Source organism: Rattus norvegicus, chromosome 5 (genome assembly GCF_021556685.1).
Source record: "Rattus norvegicus strain SHRSP/BbbUtx chromosome 5, alternate assembly SHRSP_T2T, whole genome shotgun sequence".
NCBI lineage: Eukaryota > Metazoa > Chordata > Mammalia > Rodentia > Muridae > Rattus > Rattus norvegicus.
Genome location: NC_141538.1, coordinates 81,332,501 through 81,346,390, shown reverse-complemented (window position 1 = coordinate 81,346,390; position 13,890 = coordinate 81,332,501). Strand labels below are relative to the sequence as shown.

The window sequence follows — 13,890 nt, the reverse complement described above, 5'->3', positions numbered from 1 at the left end:
ACTCTCTTCTATACCTATTATCCTTAGGTTTGATCTTCTCATTGTGTCCTGGATTTCCTCTATGTTTTGAGCTAGGAGCTTTTTCTGTTTTATTTTATCTTTGATGGCTGTGTCGATGTTTTCTATGGTATTTTCTGCCCCTGACATTCTCTCTTCTAGCTCTTGTTTTCTGTTGGTGATGCTCACATCTATGACTCCTGATCTCTTCCCTAGGTTTTTCTATCTCCAGGGTTGCCTCCCCTGTGCTTTCTTTATTGTTTCTATTTCCATTTTTAAGTCCTGGATGGTTTTTTTTCAATTCCTTCTCCTGTTTGATTGTGTTTTCCTGTAATTCTTTAAGAGATTTTTGTGTTTCCTCATTAAGCGCTTCTACTTGTTTACGTGTGTTGTCCTGTATTTGCTTAAGGGAGTTATTTATGACCTTCTTAAAGTCCTCCATCATCATGATAAAATGTGATTTTAAATCTAAATCTTCCTGTTCCGGTGTGTTTGGATATCCAGTGTTTGCTTTGGTGTGAGAACTGGGCTCTGATGTTGCCAAGTAATCTTCGTTTCTGTTGCTTGGGTTCCTGCGCTTGCCTCTTGCCATCAGGTTGTCTCTGTTGTTAGCTTGTCTTGCTGTTTCTGTTGGCAGTTTGACCCTCCTGTGGGCCTGTGTGTCAGCACTCCTATAGACCTGTTTTCCTGTTTTCTTTCAGCCAGTTCTGGGAACAGAGTGTTCTGCTCTCTGGTGTGTATTCACTCCTGGCTGGCTTTCAACACCCCGCAAGGGCAGGGACTGGAAGGGTCCTGCTCCTGACTGCTCCTAGGTCCCTGTGTGCAGCGGTGAACAGATAGTACTAGGCATTTTCCTCATGGGTCGGGAATGTTGGCAGAGAGTAGTCTCTTCTGATTTCTCAAGAGTGTCCACATTTCTGAGGGTCCAGCTCTCCCTCCCCACTCCCCATGGGTTTGGGTGCAGGGAGCTGTTTGACAGGTTCAGTTCAGTTCTGGGCACAGACCTGGACCACAGGTTCCAGCAGCTGATTGCTCCTACATTCTTGTGTCCAGAGGCTCTATGCAGTTTTCTCTTGGGCCAGGAGTGTGGGCAAAGGTGGGCAGAAGTGGCAGTCTGTCCTGTGGTCTCAAGATTGTCCGCACTTCTGGGTGTTCAGCTCTGTCTCCCACAGGATTTGGGAGCAGGGAGCTCTGCTCTCAGGTGTGTAGGCACTCTTTTCAGCTCTCAGTGAGGGCAGGACCCTGCCCCTGAGTTCCTGGGTGGTTTTTGTTGTAGAAGACCATGCAATTTTCTAAAGAAGTGTAGGTAAACAGTTCCTAGGATCAATTTTTTCACTAAATGATAATTCATGGAGAAATCTTCCTGGGATTTGTAAAAGATATAGAAAGTGCAGCCACAGGGCTTATGCCTGACCTTTATCTAGAAATACAAGAGGAAATTCCTTGTGATTAGGAGACTGTCTAAGTGACCTTGCTTGGGTCCCATGGGCCAGAGGTCCCTGTCAGTCCAGGAAAGACTGTTCTAGAAAGCAGTTAGAAAACTTAATGCCTGGTATGACAGGCAGCACTGCTCTAAGCTTAACTACCCCAATGGAGTAACAAGAGATTTTAAAAGTACCAGGAATCAAGTTGTCTTAGTTAGGGTTTTACTGCTGTGAGCAGACACTATGACCAAGGCAAGTCTTATAAAGGACAACATTTAATTAGCACAGGCTGACAGGTTCAGAGGTTCAGTCCATTATCTTGAAGATGGGAGGATGGAGCATCTGGCCAGGCCTGGTGCAGGCAGAACTGAGAATTCTAATCTTCATCTGAAGGCTGCTAGTAGAATACTGACTTCCAGGCAGCTAGGATGAGGGTCTTAAAGTCCACACCCACAGTGACACAACTACTCCAACAGGGCCACACTTACTAATAGAGCCACTCCCCGGGCTGAGCATATATAAACCATCATACAAGTATTTTTGGCAAACTGCTATGAATGATCAGAGACCAAAATTGAAATTACAGTTAGAAGCAATTGAGATTGAAGTCCTAGTGGATACTGGAGCATATGTAAATCCACAAAATTCTTACAATCCAACTTGGATACTTCATAAAGTATCAGCCCTACTCTTATAGATTGAGACATTACCTCAGGTAAAACAAAGTTTAAAATGGATTCAATTTATAGGACCAGAAGGTCAGAAAGAAAGATTAAGGCTATATGTGACAGACATAGCCATGAATTTATGGGGAAGAGATCTATTATAACAGCAGAAAACACAAATTAACATTTCTTCAACTTCAGAAACAATTCATAAAATAGATGCTCTGATGATGATATTGAAAAATGTTAGCAAAAACAGTTACAGACTATGCAGATTGTTCATTGACATACAGGACACAGCCGATGCTGGCTCTCCAAATTTATATGGAGTCACTATTGATACAGTGCCAACTGCCTTACCATTAAATTGGTTAACTAACAAAGCCTGATTGGGAAGAGGAATGGCCCTTAAATAAAGAAAAGTTATGGGCCCTACAACAGCTGGTCCAAGAACAGCTGGAGGCCCAACATTTAAAAGATTTCACCAGTCCTTGGAACCCTTTTATATTTATCATTAAGAAAACATCTGGAAAATGGAGGATTCTAACTGATCTAAGAGCTACCAATATGGTAATTCAGCCTGTGGGTTCCTTACGACCTGCCATCCCTTTAATTCTCTGTTACCTAAGGCATGGCCTATTATAGTACTTGATTTAAAAGACTACTTCTTCTCAAAACCCATGCAGGAGAAGGAATAAGGAAAATATGCTTTCACTATGCCCACATTTAGCCATAGACAGCCCACACAAAGGTATAAGTGGAAGGCTTTCCCACAGCAATGATTAAACAGCCCCACCTTGTGTGGGTATTCTGTACAACTGCCATTAGGAATAATTGATGAAGTTTCCTCAATCTATAATTTATCATTCTATGAATGATATCCTGCTGGCTGATTCTGATACAAATACCTTAGGAAAAATATTTGTAGAAATAAAAAGAATTTTACTTGTTGGGTATTACAAACTGTTTCTGAAAAATACAAAGAGGAGATTCTCTCAATTATCTAGGATATAAGATACAGCTACAGAAAATTAAACCACAGAAAGTCCACATCGGAAGAGATCAGTTACAAACTTTTAATGACTTCTACTAATTGCTGGAAGATACTAACTGGCTACTGCCCACAACTGTATTAACTAAGAAATAATTTATCTCAAATCAAATTTTGATTGAGACTTAAATATTCCAAGAGAATTGTCTGCTGAAGCTGAGAGAGAATTGGCTCTGCTAGAGAAGAGATTACAGGATGCACAAACAAATCGTTTGGATCCCAAGCTCAATAGTACTTATTTTGTCTTCTGCTCATTCTCCCATGGGAATTCCTAAACAAAGAGAATACCTAGGAATGGATACTTTCCCCCCATAAACAGAGTTAAAAAAATTAAAAACATATATTTAAAAGTTTTCTGATTTGATTATGATGGCAGGAATAAGACTCTGTCAATTAGCAGGAACAAACCCAACAGAGATTATAATGCCTTATATGAATGCTGAAATGGGCTCATTATGGGTAATCAGTGAGGACTGGCAAAGAGCTTGAAATAACTTGAGTGAGAATTTAACAACAAATATCCCTAAAGCAAGCAACTTCAGTTTATAAAAAGAACTAGTTGGATTCTTCCTCATATAGAAAGAGAAACACTAATTTCTAAAGCTCCTTCCTCTTATACAGATAACAATAAATTAGTAATGGCATCTCATAAGTCACAATATATAAATAAAGTAATTCAAAGGCCCTATGGGCCAGCTCAAAATCATAACTATATGCTACTCTCATGGTTCTTGCTGTGGGTTGCCCTGGTGCTGTTTGTAGTTTAATATTAATTCTGCTTCCTCAAGAGGGCTTGCCCCCAATGAGGGATAGATCAAGTACTCAGGTGATCTCGTTAAACCTTCTCCCCATTCTGACTGGTCAAATAAAGGCTAGAGTTGATGATTGGGCAGAGGGAAAGAAAAGGTAGGACAGGAGGTCTCAGGGAGAGAGGGGGAAGGAGGAGGAAGTGGTGGAAGGAAGATGGAGCAGAACCGCATGGCCTGGAGAAGCCACAAGTAGCAAGGGTCTCACAGCGAGGGAATAGAGTAGTGTAGCGATAAACTATACGAATGCCCAATCAAGGCACATAGCTTACAAATATAACCAAGTGGTGTGTTTTTTATACAGGCTGCAATAGTTCTAGTAGATTTTCCAGAATCTCATAAGATAGTTACTGACTCTTACTATGCAGAAAGAATTGATTTACATATAGAAGCTGCTGGACTTATTCCTGATGATTCAGAATTAACTTTGCTATTTATACAACTACAACAAATAATTTGAAATGGAGATCATCCATCATATATAACCCATATTCAGTCTCATATGGGTTTTCCAGAGCCATTGGTACTAGAAATAAAGTGCAAACAATTATTAGTAGGAAGTGTATTAAAAGCTTCAAATTTTCATAAAAGATATTATATAAATAATAGAAGATTAAAAAACACTTTTCAACCTGGCAACAAGCCAAAGAAATTATTAAAAAATTGTCCTATTTGTTCCTTGTATAATCAAGCTCTATTACCTGCTGGAAGTAAACCTAAAGGGACCCAAAGAAATGAAACTTGGTAGACAGATGTGTTTCATTTTGCAGAGTTTGGGAAATTAACAGATGCACAGAATGTAACTGATACCTATTCAGGACTCCAATGGGCTTCTGCCTTGAGTTCTGAAAAGGCTGATTCTATATTTATAAAAATGATGGCTATCATGGGAATACCTTTACAAATTAAAACTGATACCACTTCATCATATGTATCCATTAAAATGAAGCAATCTGTTGTTACGTATTATAACATAAAATACCTCCCAGGTATGCCTTCATTCCTGTGGGTAAAGTAATTGTGGAAAGATCTAATTGTACTTTAAAGGAGATCCTTAGAAAACCAAAAAGGGGGGGGGGGTATGAGATCTTCCAGTGACAGATTATATAATTCTTTACCATTACATTTTAAAAATGTCAATGAGACAGGTTAACTCATCATTTCCTCAGCTGTTGAAAACTGCTGAATTTTGTAAAGGATTGCTGATTCAAATCGTCCAATATCAAGAATAGTTAAGGCTGTGCTAACCTCATAATGAAGTCAGGAAATTTGCTGCATTAGGGAAGATGTCGTGCCTTTATTTTCAAAAGGCTGTGGATCCTTCCAAGTTAATAAGTATTCGATTTGACCATGGGAGACCTGTATACAGGTACAGGTCTCAGAACTTTTGATTCCTAACCCTCTGACTATCAGAGGGATAAGTTAAGGAGACACGGATGTTTCTGCTGTAGCAATCTTTTGTGGCTTCTTGGTCCTTGTGACTTACTATTACATGGCCCTTTCAGATGGCATGGAAGGGAGTATAACACTCCATTACAGTTTAGTTTTGCAGCTTAGCCTGACTTACACATGCCTTTCATCTGGCCAGGCATAGAGCAAAGAATCTTAATTAGCCGATTTGCACACACCACACATTTCATACATGAGTTAATTCAAAAATGCCCCTACGATGTTACTTTTACTAGTTTGTGTGTTTTCAGATGAAAGAATGAGAAATGCAGCCAAGTCAGAAGTTTAGAAATGCTAAAATGCTCTCTCACCCCTAAGAAACCCTAAATACCTCAAATTCCAGACCCTGCTCTCTGCCAGTAAGTAGGTAAAAGGTCACATTTCTTGAGCCTGCTCTCTGTATGGAACTAGGTGAAAGGGCATAAGATAGGTCCTTAAGTCCTGATTCCTGCCTAGTAAGATAACAGGAAATGAGTTGACTAACGGCTTATCTAGCTTCTGTAAACTGCTTGTACCATAGAAGGAATGCCCCGGGAGCCTGAGAAAATGCAGACCTCGGAGACTATAGGAAACTGATTGGTCCACAGAGCGCGGGCTCAGATAATTAAATTGATTGGTCTAGAAACTATGGAGTGGTACAAATTGATTGGCTCGCACCATGTGGGCTCTTGATGCTATAAAATGATTGATTTGCGATGCGCGGGCTTTGTTGTAAACTCTATAAAAGCTGTCCTGAATCTGCACTCGGGGTCCGCAGTCCTCTACCCCAACGTGGTGTATGACTGTGGACCCAGCGCGCTTGGAATAAAAGTCCTCTTGCTGACTGCATCGAATTTGGTTTCAGTGGTCTTTGGGGACGAGCAGATCTTTGGTGGTGGTCCTTCGGGTCCAACACAGACAGACACCAATGTAAAAGTACGAATTTTGTACACCAGCCCTTGCTCTGAATGACGCCACGGAGACCTTTGTATTCATAAAAGCTTCAGATACTATAACTGGACAGATTCTGAACTATTCTAACCTGACAACGCTGGCCTGGCCTACTTCCCAGCCACAGGGCCCATTACCTGACATCTTAGTCTCTCCTGGTACCTCCTTCTTTATTTGGTCCCAAAGGTGAGATGGTGACTCTCCTGGTCCCCATCTGAGCCCCCCCCAACCTCTCTCTCTCTCTCTCTGTGTATGTGTGTGTGTGTGTGTGTGTGTGTCTGTCTGTCTGTCTGTCTCTGTCCTCTCTGTTCTCTCTCTCTGTTCTCTCTCTCTCTCTCTCTCTCTCTCTCTCTCTCTCTCTCTCTCTCTCTCTCTCTCTCTCTCTCCTGAAGTCCCACCTTTAGCTCTCCTGCCTTGCTATCAGGCTGATCAGCTCTTTATTTAATCAATGTTCTACAATGTTTTAATGTTTACAATTGTTTAACAATATTTTACAAAATACTGAGTTCTACGAAAGTCCAGACTGGAACTGTGTCTCTGGACACAGAAATCAGCACCTGAATGCACAAAAGTAGCCTTCAACAAATCAATGAAGTCAAAGCAGCTGGCCCCAGGTGGTCCATCCTCTCAGACTACCTCAGCAAGGAAAACATTCAGCTCTCCCAGGATCTAGTCAGCATCCCAATTATCTTAGGGTCCCCAAAGATGCCATTGCCACCAGACACCAGGAAACACTCTGAAGAACACAATGCCTTCATTCCCAATGTGGGGTAGGTGGATATTGGTCTTGGTGGATTTAGGATGCTGCCTACAGGCTGTTATTGGTAGTGGTCAGGGAAGAAACAAAGAAAAGCTTAGATTTGGGGATCTCTTTTTATCTTCTCTCTCCTCTCTTACCCTTTCTCTCCTATCTAGTGTGTGTGTGTGGGGGGGGGGGGAGCGGTGTAGGGAGGAAAAGGGAAAAGAAAGTGTTAGAGGTTGGTATGTATACAAAAGCTATCAAGCACACCAGCCTTTGTTGTGGAAACCTTGCTTCCCAAGTCAAGGTAACCTGTTAAGAAAAGACCTATTATGGTTGGGCTGTAGAGAGAGAAAGTCAAGATTAGAGGATCCAGTGAGGGGGGTCTCAGGAGAGATCATGGGGAGAAGGAGAGAGGAGATGGAAAGAGGAGGCCGCCACCAAGAGGCCAGATGTATCTTGAGCATGTGGCCAGGAGATGTGGGCCCTGAGGACAGACTGTTGGAACAGAAATAACCCATGTAAGACTCAAACAGCAAGTAAGGAGGGACGTATTGCTGGGATGTGAGCTAGAGTAGCTCAGCACTTGCCCTGTCTGGGCTTACAGCTTGTAAACAAAATACCAGGGTTTTGTGTCCTTTATACGGACTAATTAGAGTATAGAATTCATTTACAGATGGCCCCTTACAAGAAGGGTGGATTATTTCAAAAGAAAAGAAATGAAAAACAATAACCATGTGAATCTAATATTATGACAGTAATCCAAAGAAGTTATCCTATGTATCAGGGATAGATGCCTTCCCTCTGTAAATCAACGTTACTCGTCAAGACCGGTTTTTCTTGTTTCTTTCACTGTAGGATTCCTCATTCTGCCTCCCGGGTTTCCCTGGCAACTGCAATTGGAAAACGCTTCGGAAAAGCAATTCTAAGTTCCGTAACAGAACTCCCGAAGTGAGACCTCCCTGAGCCTCCGGAATTTCGATTCTCCGGTGCGTGTCCCGCCTAGCAGCTCCGCTCAGCACTTCCAGCCTAGAACACATTGCAGCTCCAGGAGCTAGGACTAAAGCAGTCGCCAGCCCTGCCTGCACAGAGACCCCAGGGGTGCCCCGGCCTTCGCTGTACGGAGGGATCCATGCCAAGATGGCCGCGCCCACAAGCAATCTCCACAGGGCTCCGCCATCGAAGCCCGGGGACCCTCTGAAGCGGTGCCCGGGGTGGCCGCCATGTCGGCCTCTGACTCCAACAAGGACCTGACAAAGCCAGAGGCGGTGGGCCGGAGGAGTACGGACAAAGCCAGGCGTCCGAAGGAGATGGCTACACCCGAGCCTGCAGAGAGCGATGCGGTGAGGGTGGACAGGTTTTGGGGGCGGTTTGGCTGTCGGTGATTAGAGGGTGATTGGAGTCTGAGTAGACAAGATTTGAGAATCTGTGGCGTCAGTGCTCAATAGTCGTTTGGGAGGCCGGTGTTCTAAGGAATCAAGGTATTAGGGTATTATGGGCATATGGAATATTAAATGTCCGTGATATTGGGGGCATATGGAGTTGGGGATTGCCGTAATTTTAGGAAATCAGTATTTTGTCGGATCTGGCTGGAAAAGTGATGCTTGGGGGAAGGGAGGCGTCCGTAACAGTCACAGTGACTGAGTCTGGGTCTGGAAAGCTAGCAAGATCAGAAATGAGGGCTTTGTGATGTATTACAGACGGGAAGCCTTACAAGGATCAGAATTTGAACTGTTTGAGAGCTGGCGTTTTAGGTAACTGGGATTACAGGCTGCACGGTTTAGAGGGGCAGTGTTGAGATTTAGAGAATCGGCTCATTCGGGATATTTGAGGATTCGAAGTTGAGGCCTTGGGGTCAGTGATCGTGGTATTCCTGGAAGTCTAATAGGCAGTGTCTTTAAGAATCCGTGTTTTGTGTGCTACGACTGGCAGTGAGTGGGGAGCCTGGAGACTAATGGGCGGATGATAGTTGGTGGAATACGAGGATATTGAAGTGCCTATAGGGATGGCAGATTGTCATCTAGGGAGAAAAGGTATCAGTAGGCCTAAGTGTCCCGTTAGTGATGGGGTTCTTGGTAGGAATTATTAATAATTATTAAAGGTCTTTTATGATTCTGTGACTATGATTCTGAGGCCAAGGGTTTGTGAACTTGCAGGGCGAAATGATAGAAGATTCTGTAAGGTCACTGGAGTAGGAATTGGAAACTTCTATGTAGAGGAGGTTGGGAATGTTAGTGACTGAGGAATATTTGGGTCTTAGTAGTTGGAAAACAGAGTATAGGATGAACACCTATTTTATGCCAGAGAATATTTTAAGTAGCAACATACTTAAAAAACGATTTAATTTTATTGTATGTACATTGGGGTGAGCGTGTCAGATCCCCTGGAACTGGGATTTAAACAGTTGTGAGCTGTCATGTGGGTGCTGGGAATTGAACTCAGATCCTCTAGAAGAGCAGCCAGTGTGCTAACAACTAAGCCATCTCTTCACCCCCGCCCCCCACCACCCATCCTCCAGTCTGTCTTTTACATTTGAGAACCAGAGAAGAGACAGTGAAAACATAAATATACATGTAAATAAGATAATTCCAGGCAAGGGTAACCGATATGAAGAAAGCAAAAGAGGATAATGTGGTAGAGTGTAAAGATTGAGAGTGTTTGTTTCTCGATTTAATCTTTAAAGAAATGGCAGTTGATTTGAACACAGTGACAGGCTGTGGTTAATGCAGAGATCCAAAAGTATTCAAGGAAGAATGTTGATTGCTAAGGCCTTCAGATAGAAATTAACTTCTTGTTGTGGTAAAAGAGAAAAAAGTAATGTGACTGGATCACACACAGGGAAAGTGGAAAAGTATGAAACCAGTGGCAGAAGGTTCTAGATCATGTAAGAGCATATTGGCCATGTTGGATGTGGGTTTCAATGAAGAAGCCACTGGGTTTAAGCAAGGAAGTGATTTGATCTGATCGATACATCAAAAAGATCATCACTAGCTACTCTATGGAAGATGCACTACAGGTCAAAAGTAGGTGTGAGAGGTCAGAAGTTTATTGCAATGGTCAAAGGCAAGAGATTGTGGTGACAATTTGGAGTTGAACGGGAAAAATGAAATCACTTTCAGAGTGCATCTGGATGTGAGCATGGTGAATTAATATAGGTTATGAGATTGAGATTAGACTTTGGGCTTCAGGGAATGGAGTCTAGGTATGTGCAAGTAGATGTTTCCAATATAACCCAGCCCCCAGTAAAAACCTCTTTGGACCTTTGCTCAGATTTTCCAACCCATTTCACATGTGTTGCCAAAACTTGTTTCTGGAGGGATGAGTGTGTTCTGTGTGACTGTACTGGGAAGGGATTCCCGGACGCCTGGTTTGCTTCCACCCTGACTTCATCCCTTCCTGATTAGCTGATTTGCTCTGAGTTACTAGCTGTTTGCTGTGATTACAGTCACAATGTGGACCCTTGTCACTCTCCTATTGAATCACTGAACCACAGAAGGTTAATGTATTAAAAGCTAGTGAGTCTGTGAACAGGCTTAAGATAGTGAAAGTGGTTAAGAAATGGCGGAAGCAATCGTTTCCGTCCATCATTAGATCTTAAGGTACCTAAAAGACACGGAGAAAACTTAAATGCAGCCTGTACTTGAGATCACCGTAAGATGCAGGATCCCTGGGGGATCAGTAGATTTTATTTAAAGTGAACGGAGAGGCTAGAACTGGGGTTTGCTGACAGAGTAGGCTTTCTGTAATGGACATTGGTGAGGAGTTCTGTTGGTGTCAGGGTTTGGGGATTAGTCCTATTAGAGATTTATGGGCTTCTGGGAATTAGAGATCAATGTGTCTTGTGGGATTCGGTGATTGAGGCGCCCATGGGCACGTGCCCGGGAGCATCTGCTGGTGTTTGGTGTTGGGAGTTGATGTTAAAATTATTCGCATGGTTAAGGAGAATTGTACTGACCTGGAGATTGGAAAGGCTATGGCAGTCAGTGTTGGGGTTGTTCAGAGTCAGTCCCAAAGTCTGTGCTGGTCTGTGAGGGTGAGGGGTTGCCTTTACATGTTGAGAGCATGTTTAAATGTATATTGTGGGCAGTAGTGGGTACCTGAGAACAAATTCTGCTGCTCAAATCACTGGGGAATGTGGAGAGTTTAGAAGTGCCAGACTGAATAAGAATGATAGGAATCAGTAATGTGTCTGTGGCTTTTCCTCAGAAGGAATGGGAGCAGCTGGAACCTGGGCAGAGAAACGTGTACAAGGATACAAAGCTAGAGACCTGCAGCAATCCAGCCTCGATGGGTAAGGACAGTTCCCCACCACCCAGAACATGTTCCCTGCTGTCCCTTCCTCCTCAAGTCCTTCATGTTTCCCCTTGATGTTTTCTTGTTTTGTTTTGTTTTATTTTGGTGGTGGTGGTGGTGGTGGTTGGTCAGGGAGTTTTGATCCCTTTTTAGTACTGTTAGGGTTTTGAATCTCGGCCCATGCCTGGACAGAAAATACTAAGACACCATGGTTTCACATGGTGAGGTTTAATGAGAGAAGAGTAGAAGGGAGGAAAGGTGGCCCAGTCATGGGCACATGGGGGCGGTGGGGCAAGAACAGAGAAGAACAAAGAGCAAGAGAGGAAAGAGAGGGTAAGAGGGGATAAGACGTGGGGGGGGGCAAGCAGCTCCTTTTATAGTGTCAGGTATTATATATGGCTGTTGCTAGGCAACTGTGGGGCAGAGCATACCTGGCTGCTGCCAAGTAGCTGTGGGGTGGAGCTTAGACAGAATAGCAACAAGTGCTAGGAATGATGCTTGTGCCAGTGCCTCCAAAAGGGAAGGTGTGCTTAATTGAGGTTCATGGGCATCCTTATTTTGAAACATCAGAAGCCATATATGTTCATTAGCCTTGAAAGACCCTGAAGTAAAAAAGTTGGGGCTTGATTTCTGAAATGGTTGGTCCAACCCTCAGTGTCAACCATTTCTTATGAGCAGGAAATCAAGATCCCAAACAAGGCCTAGTCTCTAAGTTGGATGGAGAAGAAGAGCGGTGGTCTTCAGTGAGGGCAAATAAGAACAGCTCAAGTAGTCTGCACAGACTCAAGAAAACAGGAACCAGTGCAAGTAAGTCTTTAGTTTCTTGGTGGTAAGCTTGGAATTCCTCAAAGAGTAATTTGAAAACTCTCATTAGGGCTGGGGATACAGCTCAGAATAGAGAGTGATTTCTCACAAGGACCTAGATTTAATCCCCAATATGGAAAAAATAATTTTTTCTTAAAAGTCCTGGGTTTTTGTCTTTTAACCAGGAACTAGTAGAAAAAACACCAGAATCTCTCAGGAGAAAAGGAATTCACAGTACAGATGTTTTCTTACCTTGGAGATTCTAATTATCACCTTCTCCTGTAAACCTGTCCACATGAGCAGCTCACAACAAGCTTTTATTTCATGGAGAAGAAAAGAATGGGTGAATGGAACCACTTAATTACTCCTTAAATCACTGCTTGGATGTGGTAGTTACCCACTGTAGCTCACTTTCAAATGGTCAGAGCGAGCCGCCTGGCTCAGGGGTAGGCATGCATAATCTCTTTATAGAGGAGGTGCAGTAATTCCAAATGCCATGCTACAGGGTAGCCCAAGAGGCATGGTCTTCCATAAGGAGCAAGAGTATAGTCAGTCACCATTCTGACAGTGGTAGGGAGAAAGCTGAAATCCAGGGCTCAGTAGCCTGAAGTCACCTCCCTCACCTAGCCCCTTCCCTACTGTATACCTATCACTTAGCCTCCAGAAGACTCTTCAACGTTCAATCTCGTTCCTCTTCACGATATTTAAAAAAGAATCCTCAATTTTCCCTTTCCTCTCCCTGCACACCAGTTTCCTAATTGTCATATTTTCTTGTAATAATTTTAGACATTCTTACATCAGTCTCTTTTCTGCATCTCTGGAGATGGTGGACACTCCTAATAATTTTGTTTCCTTCCATTAACTACAAAACTCCTCATACCCCTGCTCTGTAAGTGTCCATCCGTCCTTAATCCCTGGGATGATTTGAATGAGATATCCCCCCATAGTCTCAGGCATTTGAGACATCACCCAGTTGGTGGGTGTTTTCATTAGGGCCGGCCCAATATTTGTGTGCCACACACAGAGGTATGGCCTGTTTCCTACTTACAGGTCAAGATGTGACTTTCAGCTTCCTGCTCGGTGACGGTCCCTTGCTGCCATGCCTCCCTGTCATGACTGTAGAGAGAGGCGATCTCTCTGAAACCATCTGCCCCCAGTTGACACGGTCATGGCATTTTATCACAGCAATATGAAAGTAACTAATACAATCACTCTCTAGTCAACCTTCTTGCCCTCTAGTGCCCTTGTTAATGGCTGTCAACCTTAAGTTCTTGCTGTGTCTTTAAATGGGTGAGTTACCAGCTCCCCTTACTTTGCTGATGGTTCCTTAAGGTCATGTGTCATGGTGTTCTAGTCTCTATTGCATCTTTCCAAAATATCTCCCAGTATGCAAATACAAGCTAATTTTTCTAGACTGGCAGCTTCTAGGTGGACATCTCCGACGTCTTTGTCGTACCTACTTATTGGTGTGGCTTGTAGGAAATTCAGCTATGGAAAGTCTCATTCTTATTAGTCAGAGGCTTCCTTAACCCTCCCTGCTTTTGACCTGTGTTCCATGATCCTCTTGTCAAGTCCCATTTGTTGTTTTTTCTTAGTTGTCACTGACACTACACAAATCCGGCTTGTCTTATCTCTAAGTCTAGTACTTAGGAGGGTTTAACGAGTCCACGTTCCCTGATTCACAGTGCAGATGTGTCACTCATAAGCATTACCTGCACTTGCAGGTCCCAGT

At 43.1% G+C, this 13,890-nt stretch overlaps 1 protein-coding gene across 16 annotated transcripts in view; it reads left to right on the top strand.

Moving 5' to 3' along the window:
* The first annotated feature begins 8,249 nt into the window (after positions 1–8,249).
* Zfp37 (zinc finger protein 37) overlaps positions 8,250–13,890 on the top strand; it is a 119,149-nt gene continuing 113,508 nt past the window's right edge. For 2 of the 16 annotated variants that reach the window (XR_015687466.1, XM_087660068.1), the window contains exons 1-3: positions 8,250–8,404; positions 11,271–11,352; positions 12,033–12,161. Coding sequence is in view for 11 of the 16 variants with exons in the window: in XM_087660068.1 (XP_087516194.1) it covers positions 8,285–8,404; positions 11,271–11,352; positions 12,033–12,161 (331 nt within the window). In the remaining 5 variants the exon portion in view is untranslated. 16 annotated transcript variants of the gene reach the window in all.